Source organism: Macrotis lagotis, chromosome 2 (genome assembly GCF_037893015.1).
Source record: "Macrotis lagotis isolate mMagLag1 chromosome 2, bilby.v1.9.chrom.fasta, whole genome shotgun sequence".
In the NCBI taxonomy this organism is placed as follows: Eukaryota; Metazoa; Chordata; class Mammalia; order Peramelemorphia; family Peramelidae; genus Macrotis; species Macrotis lagotis.
Window position 1 is genome coordinate 157,920,143 of NC_133659.1, and position 25,793 is coordinate 157,945,935.

Here is a 25,793-nt window from a genome sequence, read left to right on the forward strand (position 1 = left end):
TTGCCTCAGTTACCTCATCTGAAAATGAATTGGAGAAGGAAAAGGCAAACCATTCCAGTATCTTTTCTAAGAAAACCCCAAAGATTCACATATGATTGAAAACTGAATGAACAACAAAAAGACTAAGTATAGGTCTTTATATTTATCCATATTAAATTTCATTTAATGGTTCATTCAAACATTCTATCTTGAAATTTCTTTTGATCCGAGCTTTGTCATTCAGTATGTTCATTTTCCTTCTCATTAAAAAAAATTTACAAATCTGACCTGTGTGCTAGTCAAACTTGTCAGTTCAAGTCACTGATAAAAATACTAAACAGCACTGGACCAAAGACAGATCCCTGGAACACTCCAGGTCAATACTATTCTGACATTTTTCCAGTTCAGAATCAACCCAACTGTATTGTTTGTCTTGTAGCTTTCCAAACATCCCATATCTTTTACATTTGGCTAGAGTGTCGGAGCTCCTTGTGCCTGCTTTGTTTTCTCCAATCAGGAAGGCAGCAGAGCAGTTGGAAAAGAAGTCAGGAATCATTGCCAATAGTCCTAATAAGGACACCAACCTCTCTCCCACTCTGAACTGGTGCTCTTTAAACTGGTCCTTAGATTGTGGTTGGAAAATGGATGTTGCTGGAAAGATGGCCTTGCAGTATAGAGAAGTCTGGTTACCTGGATAATTTTCACTGTGAGTCTGTGTGTGTTTCCATGTTCCAAGTGTTCCCTGAGGAATGTTTTGTGTGGTGGGCTGTGCTGAGAATAGGAAACTATAGGCTATGGGAACTCTGTGTATTGGGATTGGTGACAGCTACTTCTTTGACAATAGTTTCTGAGCCAGATACCCAGTAATCTGAATCTTGATATGTTCCTTGGTTCCCCAGACTTAGACCTGGTCCTGGCTTCCCTGGTCTCAGAGATTTGTCAGAACCAAGCCCCACATTCTGCTACTGTTACTGTAATTAGATGCTTCATTAAATCATGTGCTCTCTCTTTTCCTTTCTTTTTCTATCACTACATGCAACAAGAATGTGACTTATTCTCAAAGGGAAAGAAGTTTCTAGAAATGATAAGATTAGTATTGTTCTTCAGCCATTTCAGTCATCTCTGACTCTTCATGACCCCATTTCAGTTTGTTATTTCTTGTTTTTGCTTTTTGACAGATACCAAATTCATTTGCCATTTCCAGCTCATTTTACAGATGAGGAAATTGAGGCAAATAGGGTTTAGTGACTGGCCCAGAGTCATATAGGTAGTAAATGTCTGAGGCTAGATTTGAACTCAGATCTTTTTGAATCTAGCCCCAGCACTTTATTCACTGTACCCTAACACTAGTATTAAATATAATTTAAAAATACATACACAAGATTCAAGTCTAGATAGACTGCATGGTATGTGAAATAGCTAACTTAATCTTTAAAGTTCACTCTCCTGATCCTTTCTAGGTTGAAAAACTCATATTTAATATATTGCTTTCTTGTGACCTCTCCCTCCCCCTAAAAAACAGGCTAGGTGATCCAACCCTTCCCACCTGCCATTTGGACTTGACCCACATGGTTCACTATACCAAGTTTTTTCTTAATTTGTAGTGCTATCTCAGTCAATTAGGAAACCTCTTGGTCACTAGAAAACTTTAAGTGATTTTGCTTATATTCTTATCTAACCATCTATCTAAATAGAAATTATCTCTTCTTCACACCCCCCCCAAATAGAGAAAGGGAAAAACACTATCACATAACAGCAAAAGCACCTGAGGATAAGACAGGAAGCAGCTTGAGCCAGGTAAGTCAAAACTCCATCACTATCTTGACCTCTATCTCCTCTCCAACTCTTGGGAATGGCAGTGTCCTCAGACTACCAGACATGCTTCTAGTGCTGCCCCTATAGTCATCATTAAGGAAAGAAATCATTGTAAGGAGGGGGTCCATCTTCCTCAACACCATCAAGAACAATTGCCAACTAATAACCATCAACAGACCAGGAACCTTGGGAGTTGCAGCATTACTTAGAGCATCATTCTTGCTTCTAGTTCAGATCACACGGTGATCATCTGATGAAACAACTTCTATGGAAAGGGGGACCAGTCATCCCTACCAACTACTAACCAACTCTAATTCACAGGGCAGGAAAATTAGCCTAACAGAAGCAAGAGGCACCCTGAAGGAGAGGCATGTGGCATCATGTGCCAGACAAACCAATCCCTTGACCACTCTCTCTTTCCTCTTGGACCCTGATTGGGACAACCCAGAACCTTAAACCCCAAAGCGTTATGAATAGCATTGCTTCACACCCAGTACCCTCAGAGTTCATCTTTGAAGTCTATCTCTACCCTCAGATTTCATCTTTGAAGTCTATCTCTAGAGAAATGCAGGCTTGCATCCTGAAGATTGTCCCTCCAAATTCTTGCCACCAGTCTTTGACAATATCAACTGGTTCAACATCAAAATTTGATGTGATTTTATTGGTGTAAATAAAATGAAAAAAGAGCTATCAAACATCTCTTTTGCCACTGCATTCAAAGGACCATGGAACTTTGCCAGCTGACTTGCAGTTGAAACCTTCCATATATGTTTTCTTCCCCATTAGAATGGAACTCCTTGAAAAAAGGCACTGCCTTGCTTTTTTTATTTGTGTCCCCAATGTTTCCCCTAGGGCTTGTGCATAGTAACCTCTTAATGTTTCATTCATTCATTCATTCTCTTCCCCAGAAAAGGAAATAATTGAATGGATACCCAGTTCCCTCTCAAAGTTCCCAAAAGGCAATCTTTTTCACCACAGGTCCTGAAACTGTGCAGCTTTGTTAGTGGCTGGCCTCTGAGTAGATGAGTATGCCCATGTTGTGTGTATTGGTGGGCATGTAGAGGTAGAATTTTGATTCAAAGCCCCCAAACTAGATCTTGTAAATGGATCCTTTTTCTGGATATTTTCTTTTTCTGGGTTCCCAAGCAGTTCTTGGACATCAATTTGTACTTGTATTTTAGGGCAGAGCTGTGTGACAGCTTGAGGAGGAGCCAGAAGTCAGACAGCATTGGTATAAGCAATCCAGATCCAGACTCCAGTGATGCAGAGAAACAACTCCTAAGCAACCTCTTTTACCTCTAAAAACCCTTTATGTTCTTTTTAACCTAATTTCATATTGACTAAAATAGTGGGATTAAGGAAATAGTATGGAATAGTGGATAAAAGTCTGTTTTCAAATCCTTCCTTGAGACAGATAACTGCTATGTGACCCTGGGGCAAATGATTTAACTTCCCAATGTCCTTAAGACTATAAATTTCTGCTGAGTTGCTGAGTTGACATTATTCAGGAAGGTTTCTGTTGAAATTACAAGTTCTAACCACAACCTGTTAAAAAAATAAGGAGGATAGGGAAGTAGGAGACATGTCTCAAATTCCAGATCTTCTCAATAGTTCTCTTCCCCAATTAATTCCCTCCAGGGCCCCAGTTTCCCCTGTGGGTCCTTGGGATATTACTTTTCCACTTTGGGACTTAGTTTCTTCAGCTGTAAAATGAGGGGGTTTAAATAGAGAATCCCTGAAGTTCAATCCAGCTATAAAAATCTATGATCCTTTGATCCTTCTCATGTGGCAAAGGTTTAGAGAACTGAGAGTAGAGTGCAGGAAAGGGTTAGATTCAGGCTCAATAGAGCAAAGAACTTTATTAGAAGAGGGAGGGGTGGGGGGATTCCAACTGAGAGAGGGATCCATAAGTGACATTCCATAGTGGGCGTCAGCAGGAATGAGCCAGGGCAGGGAAAGGGCAATATTCCCCTCAAAGACTCAAGAACTGGAAAATGCCAAGCCCAGCAGTTATATATCACTTCCCTCCTCTTTCTCTTCTCTCTCTTGAAACTGTCTTTTTGATTCCCCTAATGGAGAATTTAGAAATATCGGGTGGGAAGCAATAGAGAATAATGTGGTGGGGGGAGAGAATCCTACCCAGGATACTATGGGGGGGTGGTGCAGAAGTCCAATCAAAAAGTACATCTATCTAGCCCCACTGCAATGGCTTTTATCTGGGTCAGAGAAACAGAAGAGAGAGGTTATACACAATACAAATATATGATGTGATATGTATGCATGTGTGTGTGTGTGTGTGTGTGTGTGTGTGTGAGTGAAATGCAGCCCCACTGTGTCTGTCCATCTAGAATCTTTGTTTAGAATGTTGTGAAAGCATAACTCTTTAGGACTTGAGGGGACAAAGTCTCATAAATTTATCTCATCATTGGACATCCTAAGGTTATTTTGGTTCCCACTACAGTGACATGATACTAAATTTACATATATTGGTAAGAAAGAATCAAATGTACACAAGAGTGTGATTTATGACTTTATGTGTATCTATTTCTTTTTAAAGTAAATTTTTATTGAACGTTTGGTTTTTCTTATACCATCTAAATTTCCTCTGATGTTCCTCCCCTCCCCTTCCTTAGAGAGCTGCCCCATATAACAAAGAATATTTTAAAGAATAAAAGGAAGAGAGAAAAAAAATCAGCAAAACCAATCAAACCATCAAAAAAAAAACCCCTCACAATATTTGCAATGTTCCATACCCATAGAGTGGGAGAAGGAGAAGAAAAAAGTGAAATACCTTCTTATATCTCTTCTTTGAGACTATACTTGTTCTTTGTCATTTTGCAACTTTCACTTTTGATTATTTTTCAGTGGTTGTTCTTTCCATTTATATTATTGCAATAATTGTGTTTATTGTTTTCTTGGCTTTGATTATCCATGATTTTCAACATTTCATATAACCTAGAAATATTCCATTACATTCATGTACCACAATTTGTTTGACAATTCCTCAACTGATGGGTATTTACTTTGTTTCAGATTCTTTGCTATATCAAAAAGTGCCACTATAAATATTTTGATGTTTATGGAGACTTTCTGTGTATCTATTTCTAGCTATGTCCTTGTATATCTATTTTATACATGTTTCTGGAGTGTAAACAATGTTATGTATATATGTATGGATATATCACTAATCTATCTGTTCTCTTCTAAAATACTTCTCCCATGAGTCATAATGACAGCAATTAATCAACAAGTATTTATTAGTATAGCGAGGGCTATTCTCTCTATATTTATATAGCATGAAGGTGTCATTGTGTGGCTCACAAGGAGTCAGAATACATGTCTAACCTCTTCTTCCCTCTTTTCCTCCCATTTTCCAAGTAATATTTTATTACCAGCCAGGAGGAGAAGCAAGAGGTGACTAGAAGAATCTTGATGACTCTGCTCTTTAGAGAGAAGGGTGCTGGGCGACAATTATTTCTATTTGTTCCTTAAAAATTTTTAGTCTTGGTGATATGGTTTTCAGGTTCTGTTTAACATTCATTTATCAGGGAGAAAGGAGGATCCAAGCTTTATATCCAGGTTTTGACTTTTCCCATCAAATACTAGTTCCACAATGAACATTCATAGGAAATAACAAAGAAATCCATTTATCCAAGGTTAATCAAAGCAAAAATCAGAGAAAGTATATATATATATATATATATATATATATATATATATACTTATATAGATGTGTGTATATGGATTAAATTACACACAGAGAGAGAAGGATATACTAGATACTACAGAAAAAAGGAATTCTCCCATTAGGAGCAAGATAACTCAACCAAAAGAGTCTCAGATCTCACCTAAAAGGGAAATTCTTTATAGTGGCTAATGTAGCAGATTAGGGATAGGCAAGTGATATGACTACTCATTCTTCTCATGTTGGTTGCTTTCCAGAGTCTTATTTTAATTTTAACAACCTGAAATAGGATTGGCATCATCCATCTTCTCTTTTGAAGCATCTAAAGTCCAACCTTCTCTCTTGCTCTCACCCAGGTATAGGACATTGATTTCTGCCAAGGAGGACAGAGTCCCATACTAGTGGACTTTGGGACTCATTACATTGGGTTTTTACTTTGTTTTAGGTGCTGGGTATAAAAATGCAAAGAATGAACCAATCTATTGTCAAGGTGCTTACAAGGCATGTAGAAGACCCAGAGTTCTTTAATGATATGGACCAGCAGAGCACTAGGTGGAAAGGCTTCAAGGACAGACACAAGCATTTATTAAGTGACTACTGTGTTGCCATGTTATTTGATTTCACAAATGTTATCTCATTTGACTCTAAAAGGTAAGTGTTATTATTATCCCCATCAGTTAAAGTAACCAGGGCAGATAGAATCTAAGCAACTTGTCCAGGATCCTAAACCTAGTAAGTGTCTGAGGCCATATTTGAACTCAGGTCTATCTTGATGCCAGGCTTAGTGCTCTATCCACCAAGCCTCTTAGCTGCCCAAAGATGGCAAAAGAAAGACCCCCAAAGATAGCTAGTCTAAGGACTAGCCTAGGTAAATTCAGAGAAGCCCATTACTAGAAATATGGCTACTTGAGTTTAGCCACCTGAGTACCCCCAAAACCCTATGACTAAGGTTTGGCGGTATTAAGGAGTTATATAGTGGAACAAATACTGTGTTTGAAGATTTAGATTTAATACCATTTCCTAGCCATGTGCCCTTGGGCAAGTCACAACCTCTCTGAACCTCAATTGCTTAATCTGTAAATAGAGATAATAATACCTCACCAACCTCACAAGTTTGTTCTAAGTATCCAGGGAGCTAAAATGCATTGTAAGTAGAGTGCTATCTAAAGGCTCCCTATTATTTCTATCTGTGTGGGTGGAAGGAGTATACACATAGATGAAATCATATCTATTCAACTATCTGTGTATATTAGATGTTGTAGGTGTCTCTCAGTGGGTCGGAGCCTGGGACTGTGTGCATATATTTGTTTTTTTAAAAAAAATATTTTATTTATTTATTTCTCAAACTATATACAATGGTAATTTTCAAAAATTATTTTTTGGCAAAGTTTTGAGTTTCACATCTTTCTCCCTCCCCCCTCCCCCTGACAAAAAACAATCTAATATAAGCTATACATGTATGATCATTGCATTTGTTTTTGTATATCCTGCTGTGTGTCTGATATATTCTTGGGTAGGATGTGTGCCTTCATCAGTGGGTGGATGAGTGACACGTGACTCTGCCTCTGGGAACATGTGATGCTAGGATGCCTCAGCCCCTGTGCAAAGTGTATGTCGACATTAAGCAGCAGATGGGGAGTGGGTGGCAAGTTGGTGATGGGCAGCAAACACAGAAACTGAAAGGGCACTGCTGTGCCCAACACCCACCCACCCCACCCCACCCCACACATCTGTGTCTACATCTCAGTTGCTAACCCATGCCATAGTCACCTAGAGTCTGTGTTGGCACTCCTTCAGGGCTGCCTTCTGCTCATCCTCCCCTGCAGAGCCAAGTCTTATCTAACTAACTAGTGCAGGTCCAGGTGTTGAGAGCTAGATGCTAGAGATGCTGACTGCTATTCTCAGGTCCCATCATATAGAATCGTGGTGTTTTATTGCTCGAACGAATTTTAGAGATCATCTAGTTATCTCTCTCTTTTTTTTAAACAGGAGACACCGAGGACTAGAGAGATCGTGACAGCTAGCAGGTCAGGATTCAAAGCCACGACTTTTGATTCTAAATACAATATTTTCTACTACCCTTCCTTCCTTTCGAATGTATCCCTGCATGTCTGCGTTTCTAATTTTCCTCTGGAGCGCTTGAGGGTGACGTTACATTGAGTCTATATGTGTAATGTACCTCCTCTGTGTGTAAGGGACATATGGTCTCTGTGTATGCTCTCATGTTCCCTCCTTGTCTCCCCCTCCCAGGCCTGTTTTTCTTAAGTTACATAAGTGTCTGGTGTGCTGCGCCAGGACTGAACTATGGGCGCCCCCTGCTGATGGCCTTTAGGACTCACAGACTGGGGAAACAGGAGTCTTTGGGAACCCTAAACAGAACGACCCTAGCTCTTCCCCTACCCCCACCCCGTGCCTCCATCCCTAAGCCATGAGTCCCCGGGCTGAGTTTTGGCATTTTGAAGGGAAAAAATAGAAAGAGTTGGGAAAGAAATGAGGATAAGTCCTTTATCCACTAATAGGGGGTGGAGGGGGTGGGAAGGTATGTGAGGAAGTACATCAAGACCTATCCCTCTTTTCTGATCATTAGTGGTTCTTGGTCATATCTTTCCATAAATCCTGCATAGAAGGTCCATTCAATGTAACAGAGACCTTCTATTTTTACTAGGTAGCAGAAAAATCAGACTGGTGATTCTACTGGCATAGAAAACTCCCATTACCAATGAAGATTGTTTTGCAAATTATCATAGGAATTCTTAACTTGGGAGTGGGGGGGCATTCCATGAACTTTCTTTAAAAATAGTTTGATGATAGTATTTAAGAGGTCCAAATTCTCTTCCTTCCTTCAGCCCATCCCCCAACCATGAGAAAGCAAGCAATATAATATCCATTATACATGTGAAGTCATGCAAAACATTTCTATATCAGTCATGTTGCCAGTGGGGGGGAAGGCAAGAAAAATAAAGTGAAAAACAATATGCTTTAATCTGTACCCAGAGTTTACAAGTTCTCTCTTGGGAGGTGGAGAATATTTTTTAATCATGGGTCCTTTGGAATTATAAGGTGGATCATTGTATCCATCAGAGTGAACAAGTCTTTCAAAGTTGATCATTGCTACTGATGATTATATTTCAATATAATTGGTTTCCTTTGTAAGTTTTATTTTACACATTTAAAAACATTATTTACAGTGTCTAGCACATAATTAATACTTGTTGGCTTCACTAGACTACTATTAAAAAGGTAAGGACCCCAATCTTAGAAAGTTACCTAGGGATACTGAGAGAGAGGTTAAGCAACTTGCTCAGTCATAAAACCTTTAATCTATCAGTAGAACATAAAGCCAGGTCTTTCTAATATGGGACTGGTTCTCTGTGCATTATATCATGCTGTCTCTAGTTCTTTTAATATTATTTCAAATCTGGGCAGCCTTTGCTCTTTTTATCTGTCATCTTTCATTCTCACTATAGGATCAGACTTGCTTTTTTCTGATCCTAATTCAGTTAATTATATAGGTTTGTTTGAAGGGCCTACTAGAAGAAGCCAGCATTGTGATAGGTGGTGAGACTACAAAAAATAAAAAAGTAGTCCCTACCCTTAACATTCTACTGGGGGGAAATAGGATGTACATAAATAAGTGAATATAAATTACCTACAAATAAATACAAATTATCCCCCCCCCCAAAGGATGGGAGAGCTCCAATAACTGGGAGGATCAGAAAAAAACTTTGGCTGAGTTGAACCTCGAAAAGAGCTAGAAATTCCAAGAGACAGAAGTGAGATGGAAGAGCATTCCAGACTTAGGGTGCAAAGGAATGGAGGTGGGAGAGGGACTAACATGTATGGAAGTCACAAATATCCAGTTTGTTTGGATTATCTAGTTAGAGAGAATCCTTGGTACTACTATGCTAATTTCTCATTAAAAAAAAATCATTGTTGGTAATCTGCTATAACCCACATACTTTTACAAACTATGTCCCTTTCTATTGACCTTTGGGGTCACTATTTTGGCTTTTCTAAGATGATGTTTCATGAGTCACCATCACATAATTCAATTTAATTCAATATTCATTATATAATAATTCATCAGGAAAATATTATTTAAAAATATGGCTTTTGAAGCAGAGTGTAGTTTGAGATCCTCTAAAAAGTGCTGCATTGATTTCTTAAATTCTACAGCAGAGTATCAGTGAAAATGAGGGCTCTGTTTTTTTTATCCCCCCAACCTGGCTTAATCTTGGAGGTACTAGAAAGAGAAAGGGACTTCCTTCCCTGTTTTGAGGTCTCAAGCTCCTTCTCAAAGGCCTTCTGTTCTCAGTCACTAAGGATACCTTTCTCAAAGAGACCTAGAGATGAAGTTCTTCCTTTGCTTCCTCCCAGTTCTTACAACCTGCCTCCTCTGCCAGGCAGAGTGGCTTTACAGCAGGAGCCAACTGCCTATGTGACTCCTCTAGATGTTAATGATAAAAGACCAGACTGTTATTATTGAGAAATAAAGGGAGTACAAAACCAAAATTTATGTGGTCCTTGTGCTCAAGGAGATTACATTCCAGTGAAAGTGACAAAATGTACCACCATAATTCAGAATCCATGCAAAAGGAATACAAGGTAGTGTGGGGAGAAAGAACCAAGAAGCTGGGGGTAGAGTGGGATAGAAGTTTGGGGGTTGGTGCCTGACAGAAACTTAAAGGAAACTTAGGGATTCCACAACTCTGAATTTGGAGTCAGAGGGCATCAGTTTGAATTCTAACTCTGTTCCTTGGTAAGTAGGTGACTTTGAACACAAAACTGCTCAGCTCTGGACCTCAGTTTCCTTTTCAGCAAAATGAGGGGTTGAATTGGATGATGTCTATCTCAGGTTTCTCTTTTCAATTTTTAAATCTTATGATTCTAGGAATCACAGGTGGGAGATAGGAAGGAATCTAGAAAGAGATCTCACCCAATCCTGGGCCTTCCTGCTTCCTGTCTCTGTCTCTGTCTCTCTCTGTCTCTCTCTGTCTCTCTCTGTCTCTCTCTGTCTCTCTCTGTCTCTCTCTGTCTCTCTCTCAATTCATTTTTTTCTCTTTCAATCTCTTTTCTTCATTTTTCCATGAAGTGTTGAGTGAGTTCTCAACCTCCTTCCTGGGCCTGCCTATTCATTTATCCCAGGTCCGCTCGCCCCTTCCATTCCCCAATGACCCCTCCACGAGGGTTCCCAGGGGGAAGACCCCCCCAAACCCAGCAGGAAACAGCTGGCTCCCAAACCCTGGCTGGCGGCATTTGCTCTAGGTTTCTTCCTTCCCTACAAGGGGTCCGCTCTTCTCCAGAAATAGAGGGCCGGCGAGGACCTTGGGCAAGCCGGAGGAGATTGGGCCTCGGAGCCGGGCGTCGGGGCAGGGCAAGGGGCAGGGCAAGGGGAAGCAGGACCCGAGAGCAGTGCCAACCATTTGGCCCCTGCAGAAGGGGCGGGGAGAGGTGGGGCCGAGGCGGGGTCTGGGCGGAGCCGTGCGGGCCGGAGGTGGGGCCGGCCAGGCCCAGAAGCCAGAAGGGAGGGAGAGGGAAAGCCGGAGGAGGAGGGGGGGGGGAGAGGAGGAGGAGGAGGAAGAGGAAGGAGGGGACACGGCCGCTCCGGCTTGGTGCAACTCATTCCCTTCAGCCGGGCATGCGCCCCCCGAGCCCTTGGCCCCCCAGCACCCGAGCCGCCCCCCGGATCCTCCCCAGATCCTGCAGCGCGCAGCATGGGAGCCCCCGGGCGCTCGCCGTGGTGGCTACTGCTGCTGCCCATGCTCGGTAAGAAAGAGGCGCCGCGGACCTCCCATGCCCTTCGTGCCCGCCTCGGCCGCCCGGCGCGGCCCCTTCCCACCTGAACCTTGACCCTCCCCTTTCCCCCGCGCTGTTTCGGGCGGGCAGCCTTGACGGGAAGCGGGGCGTCCTCAGTGTCCCCCAGAGCCGGCCCGGCCTCGCTGGGCCTCTGGCCGCGCACCCACTGCCCCCGGCTTCCCCCAGAGCCCGGCTTGGCTGCGCAGGACTGTGCCCAACTGGCTTCTGTGTCCTCCCGATTCGGAGGAGGGTGCATAGGAAGGGAAAGGGGTTTCCTGGCTCCAGGCTCCTCCTCTCCAGCTCTTTGGCCCAGGACACGCGAGCTACTGAAGGGGCTACCCCACCGAACTATGCCCACTCCCTCAACCCGGGTGCTCTTCTCTTCTCCATGCCAGCAGAGCCAGATCCGAGGAGCACTGCAGCTTTCTGTGTCTGGTCTAGGCGTGGGCAGTGCCCGCCCTCGTAATTGCCCCACAGTTGACAGTGGGCCAAGAGGTTGGCTCTGCCCAGAATCTTTGAAGTCTCCCCTAATTGCCCCCCTTGACTTCACCAGAAGATTGTCTCCTTAGGGACAATGACCCCTCTGCCCCCCTCTTCAGCTGGGTTGAGTCTCTCTTTTCTCTTTACTGCCCTGGGTTTCAAGACCCTGCTCCATTTGATGCTCCTCTCCATCTCCCTATTCTCCTCTTCTATCCCAAATCTTCTATTCTCTATTAATTTTCCTCAGACTCAACCCCTCTAGCCAGATCTCTCATCTCTCCCCCTCCCCAACCATTTGTCCACTCCATTAATAGTTGTAGTTAAGTAGCTAGGCTATGGGGCAGTTGTGGGCACTTTCTTAGTAGCCTTGCTTTAATCCAGCCCATCCTCCAATCTTACCAACTCTGAGCTTCAGAATATGTTGATAAGGAGGGATGTGGGCAACTCAGTCCCTCATAATAACAGCCTGGTCTCTGTGGAGTCTTTAATTCTAAGATCTCTAAGCACCCTTTGCCTCTGGCATTGTAGTGAGTAGGGTACTACCCAGTGCAGGCAGGAAATTTGGGCCTTGGGCCTGCCAAGCTTAGTTGAAAGATTGCCGTGGGAACATGTACAGCAATATATGATGCCAGTCAATAACCAGTTAAGGTTTATTTGGCCTGCATATGAGAGCTTCCTAGAGAAGGCAGAGAGGATTGGAGGAAAGAAAACAATGGAAGGATTGAATTGTATTTGAAATTTAGAAAAACTGATGCCCAGCTCATTTTTCAGGATTTATTTCAGTATTTGAGACTGACTTGGTAAGGTATTAGGAATAATTGTCCTAGTCACCTATTTTTAGGTCAAAGATCTGCTGATGTTTCACAATATCCCCAAACTCCTCTGCCTTATCCTCGGCTCAGCTGAGTGGACTGCTGGGTCATGATTGTTGGGGAAAGATGTCTCTTTTCTCCTGCCTGGGAAGTCCCTGGGGCTGGGCAGTTGGGGAAATAGGGACCCACAGGAACTGGTTGCTTAGCACATAGTCTGCTTTTCCCAATTGACAGTATGATGTTCAAGCGGGAATCCTAAGAGGTTTTTTTTTGGGGGGGGGAGTGTAGGAGGAGGGACAGGAAGTAAGCTGGGGTAGACCTTATAATGAGTAGCTAATTCCAAAGATGAGGGGTGTTTTCCCATGGGGATCTTGAAGCATCAACATGCAGCTGTAGGAATCTGGGGGTGGGAAGAACCCCTCTTATAAACAGGAGGTCAGACCTGGTTGCAGTTAGGTAACTTGGTAGTGGTTCATTCTCTTTATTGTCTTCTGGGTTATGAAACCAGTTGGAGGCTAGGCCCTTCTGACTCACAGACTCATAAAATTCTAGAAACTGAAGTTAGAAATAATCTCATCTAAACTTTATATTCTACAGATAAGGAAATTGAGTCCTAGAGTGGTGGGGTGACTTGCTCATGCTTATAGAACCATTAGTATTGAGATGGAATAGAAATTGTTGGCATAAGTGGAAAAGAGAATTAAGCCTTTTGGCCTTGGGCAAATTATTTAAATTATCTATGGATAATAGATGCAAAATGGAGATGATAATAATTACATGAACCTCTCCCACTGGGCAGTTGGAAATATACAATGAGAAAATTTGGATAGACTGATTTAAATGTAAAGACTGAGTTTTATTATTCCATCCACTATCAATCAATCAATCAATAAGCATCTATTAAATTTACTAAGTGCGTGCATTGTAATTCAAGACCCTCGTTTAATCCTACCCCTATTCTTTGGACCCTTAGGTGATCAAGTCAGAAAGAAGAAGCAGTGAATATTAGAGAATGTTAGAAATGGTTAGGAGAAATGAAAACCAAGGTTTCTCAAGTCCCTTCATCAGTCTCTGGTCTCCTTAAAATTTGGTGAAGAGGAAGAATTCCAGGCTGAAGAGAATTAGATGATTGGAGGGTGTAAGAGCCCAGATTTTTCAGATCAGGGGGATCAGCCTCTCTGTTTCCCTCCAGTCCTAATCCTCATCCTCAGGGACACTCTTTTGGGAACGTTGGAAGGGAGAGATAACTAGAGAAATATTGGAAAGAAATATTGGCTTCTATGGAACAGAAGGAGCTGTGGAAGAAATAGGGAGAGGGAGCTGACCCAAAGCAGAGCTCAATAAGGAAGGTCTTGGGGAGGGGGGGTTGGGCCATCTGTGGGGATCCCTTCTTGTCTCTATCTTCCAAAGGGGGGAGGTGCTCAGCCTATGAGAACTTTAGAGAGGGGAAAGGGAGAGAGTTGACATGAAGCTAGATGTGAAATGAAAATGTAAATTAGATGTAAATCACCATGCAAGCCAGGCACTATTGTTTAGGCTCATGGGGATGGAAGGGGCCAACAGCAGTAAGATAAGTTGGGGAGGCTGGCAGAGGGTACAGGAAGAGATGTCAAGATTCTGTGGGAGGGGAGGAGAGCATAATGACTCTCATGAGGGCAGGCTTTGGCATTGATGGCCTCAGCTGCAGGGATATCTGTCTGTTGAGGTGGAGAAATCAGTGAGCTCACCGTCCACAGCTGGAGAGGGGAGTAATGGGGGACAGTGCATTGTCCCCGGAGGAGAAATGACTCCATCTGCGTCCAGGCCCTGCCCAGCTCGGGGCTACTGGCTCCATTGTTCCACAGCCCCAGGTGGCACAGCCCCTACTAATATGAACAGCTGAGACAATGGACCCTTCTGAACCAGACCTTCTTTCATTTTTCCATCCTTTAAGGGCAGAGAAGCAAGATGGTGTCAGTGGAATATATGATAGGAAATGCCCATTCCCACCCTGGAAATCCCATAATCTTCCCACAAACCCACCCCCACCCTCACAATGCCATCTCTGAAGGGGTCATGGTGATGGTAAACAGAATAGAGGGGACCCGGGAAGAGTGAAGTCTCTTTGGCCCTGCCACTTTTACCCAGGGGCCCTCCCAGTATTCCCCATGTCCTCTGGGCTTCTCTTCCCCTGATGATTATCAGGGAACCCTATCATCCTTGATATCCTTGATGTTCATTGCAGACATGTGTGGTGCCCGAGAGGTGGTGATGCCTAAGGGACCCCTGTATCGAGTGGCAGGCACTGCCATCTCCATTTCCTGCAATGTCAGCAACTATGAGGGTCCCTCCCAGCAGGACTTTGAATGGTTTCTCTACCGACCAGAGGCACCAGAGTCAGCCTTGGGTATAATCAGCACACGGGACAGTCGCTTCCCCTACGCAATATTTGGGTCCCGGGTAGCATCAGGCGATATTCAGGTTCAGCGACTCCAGGATGATGCTGCAATGCTTCGGATCTCACGCCTGCAGACCCAAGATGCTGGTGTCTATGAGTGTTACACCCCATCTACTGATGCCCGATATCTGGGCAGCTACAGTGGCAAGGTGGAATTGAGAGGTACCGGGGCTGCTGGGGCAAGGGAGGGTGGAGTACTCTCTCTCTTAAAGAATCACTGATGTGGAAGGGAACTTAAAGATGGAGATCAACCATTTATCAGTGAAGAAGCAAAGGCTAGAATCTAGGCCCTCGGCCTCCTTCCATAGGGTTACACTGCCTTCCGGCATCTCTTCCCTTTTTGGTCTGGTTGGGGAAGTCCCCGGGAGTCTCCAGAAAGCCTAGTGGCCTTCCAGTGCTGGAGCGACTCTTCCACTTGGAGAACTCTGCCTGGATTGGTTGAAGAAGAGGGAAATTTGCAAGTTTTCCTTATCTGATGCAGATGTTTGGGGAAATAGAACATATGTGTGCGTATGTGTGTGTGTGTGTGTGTGCAACCTAAAATCTCAGCTTCCTTATTCTAGTTATTCTTTCAGTCCTTCCAGATGTACTGCAGGTATCTGCTGCCCCTCCAGGGCCCCGAGGCCGCCAGGGCCCATCCTCACCTCCACGCCTGGTAGTGCCAGAGGGGCAAGAATTGGCTCTTGGCTGTGTGGCCCGGACAAGCACACAGGAACATACACACCTGGCGGTGTCCTTTGGGCGGGCAGTGCCTGAGGCACCTGTGGGCAGGGCAACATTACAGGAGGTGGCAGGGCTTCGACCCGACCTGGCAGTGGAGGCCGGGGCACCCTATGCCGAACGACTGACTGCAGGAGAGTTGCGGCTGAGCAAAGAGGGTGCTGAACGGTACCGGCTGGTGCTGGGGGGTGCCCAGCCAGAGGATGCTGGAACCTACCACTGCACAGCCGCTGAATGGATCCAAGACCCCGATGGCAGCTGGGCCCAGATTGGGGAGAAGCGGGCAGTGCTGGCTCACGTGGATGTGCAGACCCTTGGTAAGTTCTATAACCAGGGTAGGCATCTGGCTTGGGATTAGAGGGGACATAGCAGGAACTGGGACAGGGGTAGGGACCCACTGTGTTTCAGGTGGTAAAATGAGCAGGATGCACTCAGGCTGGTTTCAGAAACCCATTTCCTGCTAGGAGGGCAAAGTGGGTTGGCAGAGATACCCTAATTGGCTGCTTCTGGGCCTTCCCCCACTTGGTTAGCCAGATTGGGTGTGGTCAAGCCTGAGGCACATGGCTTAAGGATGAAGACAGGGTTTTCTGATGTAGTCTGTGCTATTTGCCTTTTCCTCATCACCACAAAAAAAAGGGGGATGGGGGTGAAATCTGTCTTAAGGACATTGTTTTTGGACGAGAAATTCAAGTCAGGATTGGAGGGGCTGAAGAATCCTGTGTCTTGACAACTTAGTAATTGCCTCTTCCTCCTCTGGCCCTCCCCAACCCTGTTATGTGTTTCAGCCAGCCAGTTGGCCGTGGTTGTAGGCCCTGGGGAGCAGCGGGTAGGCCCTGGAGAACCCCTAGAACTGCTGTGTAATGTATCAGGGGCACTGCCCCCACCAGGGCCCCATGCTGCCTACTCTGTGGGCTGGGAGATGGCACCTGCAGGGGCCCCTGGACCTGGTCACCTGGTGGCCCAGTTGGACACAGAGGGCATAGGCAGCCTGGGCCCAGGCTATGAGGACCGACATATCTCCATTGAAAAAGTGGCACCTATTACCTACCGTCTGCGGCTGGAGGCAGCAAGGCCTGGTGATGCAGGCACATACCGTTGCCTGGCACGGGCCTATGTTCGGGGCCCTGGTACCCGGCTTCGGGAGGCTGCTAGTGTTCGTTCTCGGCCCCTCCCTGTGCATGTGAGAGAAGAAGGTAAGAGGGTACAGATGACCTGAGGCGGGTAATATCAACATCAGCATGAAGAAGGCTCCTATGGAGGATGCCCATAGATCACCCTCCCAGAGATTTCCAGGGAAACTTCTTCCTCTGTCCAAGTAGTATCCATGTGGTCACTGTTCATTCTTCAGCCAAAGTGATTGCCCCCTTGCCCAAAACTCTGGCTTATGCAGAATAATAGATAAAGTAGGGAAAGGTGAATATTCCATATTTCCTGCTCCTCCCCCAAATGCTCTAGACATTTTCTGACTCATGTTCCTGTGCCTCACAGGCGTGGTGCTAGAAGCTGTGGCATGGCTGGCAGGAGGCATAGTGTACCGGGGAGAGACAGCCTCCTTGTTCTGCAACATCTCTGTGACAGGGGGACCCCCAGGACTTCGACTGGCCACCAGCTGGTGGGTGGAGCGATTAGGGGAGCCAGACTTGGTCCCATCCCCACCCCAGCCGGTTGGTGCCATGGGCCGGGATGGTGTGGCCGAGCTAGGGATCCGGCCAGGTGGAGGTGCTGTCAGTGTGGAGCAGGTTGGGCCTCGAAGCTACCGACTGAGACTCCATGAGCTGGGGCCACAAGATGAGGGAATGTACCATTGCGCCCCCAGCGCCTGGGTGCAGCATGCCGACTACAGCTGGTACCAAGCTGGCAGTGCCCGCTCTGAATCCATCTCTGTCTACCCCTACACCCGTCGTGAGTAAAACTGTTGTAATATGACCTCCATGCATTTGCTCTCCACCCTTTGAGTCCTGCCCTTAGATAGGGCTATATGTGAGAAAAAAGAGAATTTCTAGAAATGAGAGATTTCTTTAAGTCCACCATGAACTGTGGGAACAGAGGTCACAGGTAGAGGGCTTATTGAGAATCAGAGGAGTGAATTTGGGGAGAATCAAAGTTACTGAAAGTGGGGAGGGGCACTAGGGCAGGAATGTCACTGACAGATCCTCTTTCTTTTCTCCCTTTTCAGCCCTGGACACTCTGTTTGTGCCCCTGCTGGTGGGTGCAGGGGCTGCCCTGGTCACAGGGATCACCATCCTTAGCACTGTCACTTGTTGCTTCATGAAAAGACTGAGAAAGCGGTGAACCCCAACCCCACCATGGTGAGGTCCTGGGACCCCTGAACTCTTTCCATACATAGTTGCTCCTTCTCCTCCTGACCTTTTCTCATTGGAAGAGAGGTTACAACACTAGATGCCTTAATTCTACCTTATGTCCTTTCCCTAGGACCCCACATATTTATTCAAGCTGTTTTCCTTTGGGATATCAGATTCACTTTTACATCCTCCTTCAATTTTTTCTCTTTTTTCTCTAGGTACAAGCTGTCTTCCAGTCCAACTTCAGCTGCCTAAACTTCTACCTTCTACCCCCGTCTGGTCCTTCTGTCTTCTGCCCTTTTTATTTATTTTATTTGGGGAGACCAAGATTTCCCTTCTGCTTTGCCAAGCTGGGAGGTTTTCTGAAGCCACAGGCACGACCCCAATCCTTCTACTTGCCTCAAGTGAAGACCAGTGCCCTCTTCCCCAGTGGCCCCCAGATCTTGGCTCTCTTTTCTGACCTTCCCCGCCCCCCCCCCCCCCCCCGTCCATGGGCAAGCCCTTATCCCTTATCCCAAAACTGGTTTTTCTAAAATGTGAATAAATTTTTTTAAAATAAAATGTGGTACGAAGCATATCCTTCCTGTTTCTTTTCCTAAGGAGCTAGAAAGAATGAATGTTAATATGTATGTAGAGAGGGAGCCATAGGGGAGAGATAGTAATGACCGACAAACCTATAAATTAATGGATCAATATCAACCTGTAGGGAAGTACCTAGCAGAGTTCTCTAATGCTCTGTTTGGCTCTATTCTATTCAATATTCTTATCAGTAACTTGTATCTATGCAATTTTGGTATGAGAGAAAGCTGAAAGGAAGCAAATATCTCATTTGGCCAGAATCAAAGATCACAACATCCCTAAAGACTGAAATGTATTGATAATAATAAGATGAATTTTAAGGACAAATAAAATTCTACTCTTAGGTTAAAAAAAAGGCAACTGTACAAAAATAAGAAGGGAGGAAATGGGGCAGTTCATGTGGGAAAGATTTGGAAATTCCAATGAATTGTAATATAAATTCAGTATAGATTCAGCATTGTGATGATGTAGCTAAAAATTAGACTACCTTGAGAGACAGTGTCCAGAAAGGTGATAGTCCCATTGTATGGGTGGGATCCATTTGGAATAATGTGGCTAATTTATTGTGCCATATTTTATGATAAACATTGACTGACAAAATCAAGGATACCCTAGGGAGGAGAGAGGATAATGAAGACCCAACATCATAGCATAAAAGATGGGCTGAGGAAATTGGCATTAGTTTTTGGAGAAAAGGCTTGGGAGAGACAGGGTTTCTATGCACAAGTATCTAAAGGGTTGTTGTTTAGGCTGCAATGGGCCATATAATGTGGTGGGAAGTGGGTCATGTCAATCAACTTCTCTAAATTTATACATCTTTATAAATAAAGATAATTTCTCTAGCACTTATACCACAGGGCAAATAAACATTTTACAAGCCATAAAGCAAAGATAGAAATATGAGAAACTATGAGAATTGGCCCCAGAAGGCAAAATTGTAATCAATGGGTGGAAGTTACAGGGAGACAAGTAATCTGTTTAATATAAGAAAAATCTTTCTAGTAATTGCATTTACTCAAAATAGCATGATATTCTAGAACCTGAGGGTAAAACAGAAATGGAAAGAATCCACCAATTATCATCCCCAAAATGAAGACTTTCAGGAAGATTATGACTAGATTTTCCCAGGTCAAGGAGAAAATATTACAACTAGCGAGAAAGAATCAATTTAAATATTGTGGAGCCACAAGTCAGGATAACACGAGATTTAGCAACTTGACATGAAAGAATATGGTATTCTGGAGGGCAAAGGTGCTAAACTTGCAACCAAGAATCAGCAAAACTGAGATATAATTATTTAGGAGAAAAAAATATATAGATATCCAGTGAAATAAAGGATTTTTAAGCATTCTTGATGAAAAGACTAGAATGGAATAAAAAATTTGAATTTCAAAGAGTCAAGAGAAGAGTAAACAGGAAAGAGAAATCATAAGGGATTCAATAAGGTTAAACTGTTTATATTCCTATATAAGAAGATGATACTTATAACTTCTAATAACTTTCTCATTATTATGGCAGTAAGAAGGAGTATAAATAGACAGGTGTGAGTTGAATATAATGGGATGATACCTAAAAAAATGAAAATAAGGAATTAGAAAGAGGAATGCACTGGGAGAAGAGGAAAGGGAGAGGTAGGATGGGGTAAATTATCTCACATAAAAAGTTTGTCTAGAGGAGGATGGGGGAGGTAGAAGTGAACTTTTGAACCTTTCTCTCATAGTAATGGTCTCAAAAAATATCGAGTATAGAAATCTATATTAACCTATAGAAAAGTAGGAAGGAAAGGAGATAAGAGAAGGGAGATAGATTGAATGAGGGCAGATTGGGGATGTGGTAGCCTGAAGCAAAACTTTATTGAGGATGGACAGGGTGAAAGGATAGAAAGTAAGAAAAAATTGGAAAATTGGCTGGAGGGAAATATACAGATCATAATTGCAAATAAAAAATTTACAGCAAGTTTTTCTGATAAAGGCTTCATTTCTTAGATACATAGAAAACAAAGTCAAATTTATAAAAATAAGTACCATTCTTTCAATTGATAAATGGTCAGTTTTCAGACAAAGTAATCAAAGCTATTTATAGCCATATGAAAAAAATGTTCAAAATCACTATTAATTAGAGAAATGCAAATTAAAACAACTCTGAGGTACTTCCCTCCTCCCGCCTATCATATTGGCTAATATAACAGAAAAGAAAATAACAAATATTGGATGGGAGGTGGGAAAATTAAGGCACTAGCACATTGTTGTTAGAGTTGTGAATTGTTTCAACTATTCTGTAGAGCATTTTGGGACTATGCCCAAAGGACTATAAAACTGTACATACCATTTTATCCAGACATACCACTACTAGGTCTGTATCACAGAGATTTTTTTTTTAAAAAAAGGAAAAGAACCTATATGTATATAAATGTTTTTAGCAACTCTTTTAGTGGTGCAGAGAATTGGAAATTAAGGTGATCTCTATCAATTGGGAAATGATTGAACAAGTTGGAGTATATAATTGTGATGAAATAATATTGTATTATAAGAAATGACAAGCAGGATGTTCTCAGAAAAATCTGGAAAGACTTACATGAACTGATGCAAAGTGAAATGAGAAGAACCAGGAGAATATTGTGCACAGTAACAACAATATTGTACAATGATCAGTTGTGAACGACTTAGTTATTTTCAGGAATACAATAATCTAAGACAATTACAAGGGTCTAATGATGAAAAATGTAATATTCATCCCCCAGGGAAAGAACTGATGGAATCTGAATGAAGATTGAAGTATACTTTAAAACTTTTTTCTTTATTTTTCTTGTGTTTCTTTGGCTTATGTTCTCTTTCATAATATGACTAATATGGGAATGTGTTGCATGACTACACTTGTATTACCTATATCAAATTGTTTGCCTTCTCAGTGGGGGAGGGGGAGGTGAGGAGGATAGAAAGAAAAATTGAAATTCAGAATGTTTTTAAAAATGTAAAAATTATTTTTACATGGAATTGGGACACATATTATATAAATCTATTTTGAAAAATAAAAAAATAAATTAAAAAGCTGAATTAAAAACTCAGTATGAGTTGCATCCACAGTAGAGGTATGAAAGTGGAGGCTGTATGAACATTTATTTATTTATTTAGATTTTTGCAATGCAAATGGGGTTAAGTGGCTTCCCCAAGGCCATACAGCTAGGTTATTATTCTTAAGTCTCTGAGGCCAGATTTGAACCCAGGTACTCCTGACTCCAAGGTCAGTGCTCTATCCACTGTGCCACTTAGCTGCCCCTGTATAAACATTTATTAGAGATGCTGTAGAAAAGATTAACGTTTTCATTGATGTTAATGACCTTTAAATTCTTTGAAATCCCCCTTTAATCTGACATAGCACCTGACCTCAGGCCCTTGTACTCTGCCAGGAGGGGATCCCTTGGTCACAAGTGTTGATTGGGCTATTATTATTGTTCAGTTGAGCTTTAACTGGATTCCAAACATAGGTGAGACTCAGAGATCAAGTAACTACCCCAATTCTGTTGACCACTCAATTCAGCCTTTGGGGAATAGAAAATATTTGAAGCAGGTTCCCTACTTTTAAACAGTCCCCAACTCTTCCCTTTCCATTCATAGTTCCTATCTCCTGGACCCGGGACCAGATATAGCACCCTCTACCCATCTTTCTTCATGTCCTTCATTCTGCCTGTGATAACAATAAAAAGGAAGTCACTGACTGTAACCTGGGAAATGGAAAAAAGAGAACTAGAAACTACAGCGTATATGAGTGTGAGTATTTCCACTTCTGATCTGTGTATCCAGTCACACAAATATCTAACTCTGCTTCCAGCTCTTGAGATTTCACAGACTGGCCCCACCTCACAACTCATTCTACCTGATTTTTCCGGCTTCCAGGCAACATAAAGGTTCCTCTGAATTGCTTCTTTTTGGGAGTAAGTTTTCACTCACTTTCCTAATCCCTGAATTTAATATCACTGATAGAAGAGATCACCTAATCCAACTCCTCTTGTTAGAGATGAGCAAACCAAAGTGCAAACAAGTTAATGACTTGTTCAAGATCACAAAACTTGTTAGGATTAGAAACAGGTCTCTTCTAGTTTCTAATCTGGTGCTCTTTGTGCAACCATGGTTCTCAACTCCAAGACTGAACTAAGAATCATAGAATCTTTGATTTGGGAGGGATTGCAGAATATATACCCCTTAATCTGACTAGGAATTCCTTCCATGTCTTGCTTCCTATAGCAACACCAATAAATTGTCATTGGTTAAAATGCCATATAACGTCCTGGGAAACTTGTAAAAGAGCCCTTTTGAGAAGGGATCTATAGGCTTTATCAGACTTCTATGATAGAAAAAAAAATTAAAACCGTACTCTATAGGATATCTATCTACTTGGTCTTCCTTGCGTAGATGGACATGCCAAATTCTTTTGAATGCTTCTAGATCTCTATCCTTAGGCTCTCTATTATTCTTTTTTGTTATTAATGTTTTTATTTATTTAAGGCAATGGGGTTAAGTGACTTGCCAAAGGTCACACAGCTAGGCAATCACTAAGTGTCTTAGCTCTGATTTAAACTCAGGTCCTCCTGACTCCAGGGCTGGTGCTCTATTACTGCACCACCTAACTGTCCCTCCACTGTACCACCACAGAGTCCAGGCTCTGTATTATTCTTGGGTTTGATGAAATCAGAAAAATATCATACACAAACAAGAACATCTAGAAGGCTTCATCATTCATGTGGAATCTCTCCTCAAACTGAACTTTACATTGTTTCTCCTCTCTCATAGTGGTAAACCTTTGGCAAGCATACAGCCCATCTCTCTGGTTTATGCTTTAACTCATATTTATTGCCAGAGGGTTTTTGAACAGGGTTATTTTTGTGGTGACAACTTCCAAGTAATCCCAAATGATCTTGATGTATTGATTAAGCCATGAAACTGACAGAATATTGATATTGGAAAGATGGATTTTTGTTTCTAGCAGAAGTTTAAAGTCATTAAAGGAGTTTTGCAATTTCTTGAAGTTAATCTATTTTGCTCTTCTCCTTTTTCAGGTATTATAATTAAATAAGGTATTTATCAAGCCCTTACTATATGCAGGCACCAGGTGAGGCGCATGTGTATAGAGGACATAAACAACCTACAACCAGGGGGCTTGACTATGTAGCTCCCCCTCCCCATTTGGTTCTACATCTGTCCCTTAATGCCAAACAGAGCAAACTTGGATTTGGACCGGATGATCCCAAAGGCCCTGGCCAGCTCAGAATTCTGTGACTTTAATATGAACAAGATTTTTTTTTCACTATCCCCAAAAAGTGGACACCCATCCTGGCTTGGAGACTTCCACCTACAGGGAGCTCACTACTTCCTAAGGCAGTTCCTTTTTGGACAGCTTGAATTTTTAGGAAGTTTTTCCTTATATTATACTGAAATCTGCCTCTCTGTGATGTCCACCCATAGTTCTTAGTCATACCTACTGGGGCTAAGCACAACATGTCTATTCTTCTATGTGACGGTCCTTCAAACACCTGACAACAGTTAACATGAATTCCCTAATTTTTTTTTTACCAGACTAACCATTTCATTTTCTTCAAATGGTCTTTACATGGCATGGTTTCCCTGTCAATAGTGTTCCTCTGGGGGTGCTCTAGTTTGTCAATGTCTTTCCTAAAATATGGTATCCAGAGAGGAATACATTATTTCAGAAAGGACTTGCCCAGAATGGAGGGCAGTTACTCTCATCTCTCTTATTCTGAACACTATATTATTCAGTGTAGTATAGGAATGCAGTTTTGTTTTGGGTTGCCATGTTATGCTATTGATAAGTTCACCTAGCAACCCATTGAAACCTATACCTCTTTTTACAGGATCTGAATTTCCTTCATCCTAGTCTTGGATTGTTTTTGAAGCCAAATGTAGGAATTTACATTTATCCCAACTAAATTTCATCTGACTAGATCCTTTTCCCCAAATCCCAAAGTCTCATTCCAATGCTTCATCATATCATGGAGGTGAGTCTTATTAATTGAGGCAATGTTCTGTGGAATGAAATGACTGTCAAATCTTGACCATACTGAAAGGTTTTCATGTTAGAGGTAAGAGTTAACATTTATAAGACTCTATACTGGATACTTTACAATTATGATTTCATTTGATCTTCACAACAACTCTGGAAGGTAAGTTTTATTGTTACCCCCATTTTACAGATGGGGAAGCAGAGGTTAAGTAGAATTGAACCTAATTCTACCTGCCTGTGGGTCTGGCATTCTTTCGTCTGTACCACCAAACTGCCAAATGGTGTTTTCAGTGATGACCAACATAGCTAAGTGACAGGGAAATGTTACTAGGTTAACCACAAGATTCTATGAACATGGATTCAGCAATTCAGATTCAAGAGAGCTGCTATCTACACTGGCAGAGGGACTGGCCAGGTGGATGAAGTCATGGGTCATGGCAGTGCTGACATAAGTAGATTAACTCCATCATATTAGTCTGCTGGAATCTTCTGGAATCCTGCCTCTAACATCCAGATATACAGGGATCTTTAAATTTGCCTCCCAATTTCATGTCTCTTGCACATTTTGCAGACATGCTACCTCTCATACTTAGTAGATGTGTGACCATGGTAAAATCACTTCAGTTCTCAGTCTTATTTTTCTCATCTGCAAAATGAGGACAAAAATTCCTATGAGACCTATATCACATGATTTGTTGTGAGGATCACATAAAAACATGTATGTAAGGTATGGTATAAATCTTAAGCATAAATAATTATCATCTGATACTATTAGTAGTTACAATAACTTTGGAAAGTACCCTAAATGTCTTATATTTCCTTCTATAAAAGAATATTGGTCTTGGAGCATCTCCCATTACTCCCATCCCTGCCCATTCCCCTCCTCTCTCTCTCTCTCTCTCTCTCTCTCTCTCTCTCTCTCTCTCTCTCTCTCACATACACACTCACATACACACACACACACACACACACACACACACAGAAGGTGGAACAGAGCAGTCATCATGGGGCTAGGGATCTTCCCCCAGAGGGGCTGTAAGTTTATTAAAGAACAGGAGTGAGTATGAAGTCACAGTTATAAAGCAAAGGGCCCTTGCTAAACCAGTACCACTGTATATGTCTTCCCTCCCTTCTGAGGGCATGCAGGACAAGAATGTGGGTAGCTTTTGATC

General features: G+C 42.7%; 1 protein-coding gene across 5 annotated transcripts in view; it reads left to right on the forward strand.

Annotated features, from left to right (window-relative positions):
• Positions 1-18,582, forward strand: part of IGSF8 (immunoglobulin superfamily member 8) — a 33,397-nt gene extending 14,815 nt beyond the window's left edge. For 2 of the 5 annotated variants that reach the window (XM_074223108.1, XM_074223109.1), the window contains exons 2-9: positions 5,925-6,130; positions 7,469-7,506; positions 14,792-15,166; positions 15,580-16,041; positions 16,510-16,917; positions 17,213-17,626; positions 17,901-18,033; positions 18,246-18,582. In XM_074223108.1, the coding sequence (XP_074079209.1) occupies positions 14,794-15,166; positions 15,580-16,041; positions 16,510-16,917; positions 17,213-17,626; positions 17,901-18,016 (1,773 nt within the window). In that variant the 5' untranslated portion in view covers positions 5,925-6,130; positions 7,469-7,506; positions 14,792-14,793 and the 3' untranslated portion in view covers positions 18,017-18,033; positions 18,246-18,582. Of the gene's footprint in view, positions 1-554; positions 686-5,924; positions 6,131-7,284; positions 7,507-11,046; positions 11,246-14,791; positions 15,167-15,579; positions 16,042-16,509; positions 16,918-17,212; positions 17,627-17,900; positions 18,034-18,245 lie in introns of those variants that run through there. The other 3 variants (XM_074223107.1, XM_074223110.1, XM_074223106.1) reach the window with 3 other exon arrangements.
• The last annotated feature ends 7,211 nt before the right edge of the window (positions 18,583-25,793 follow it).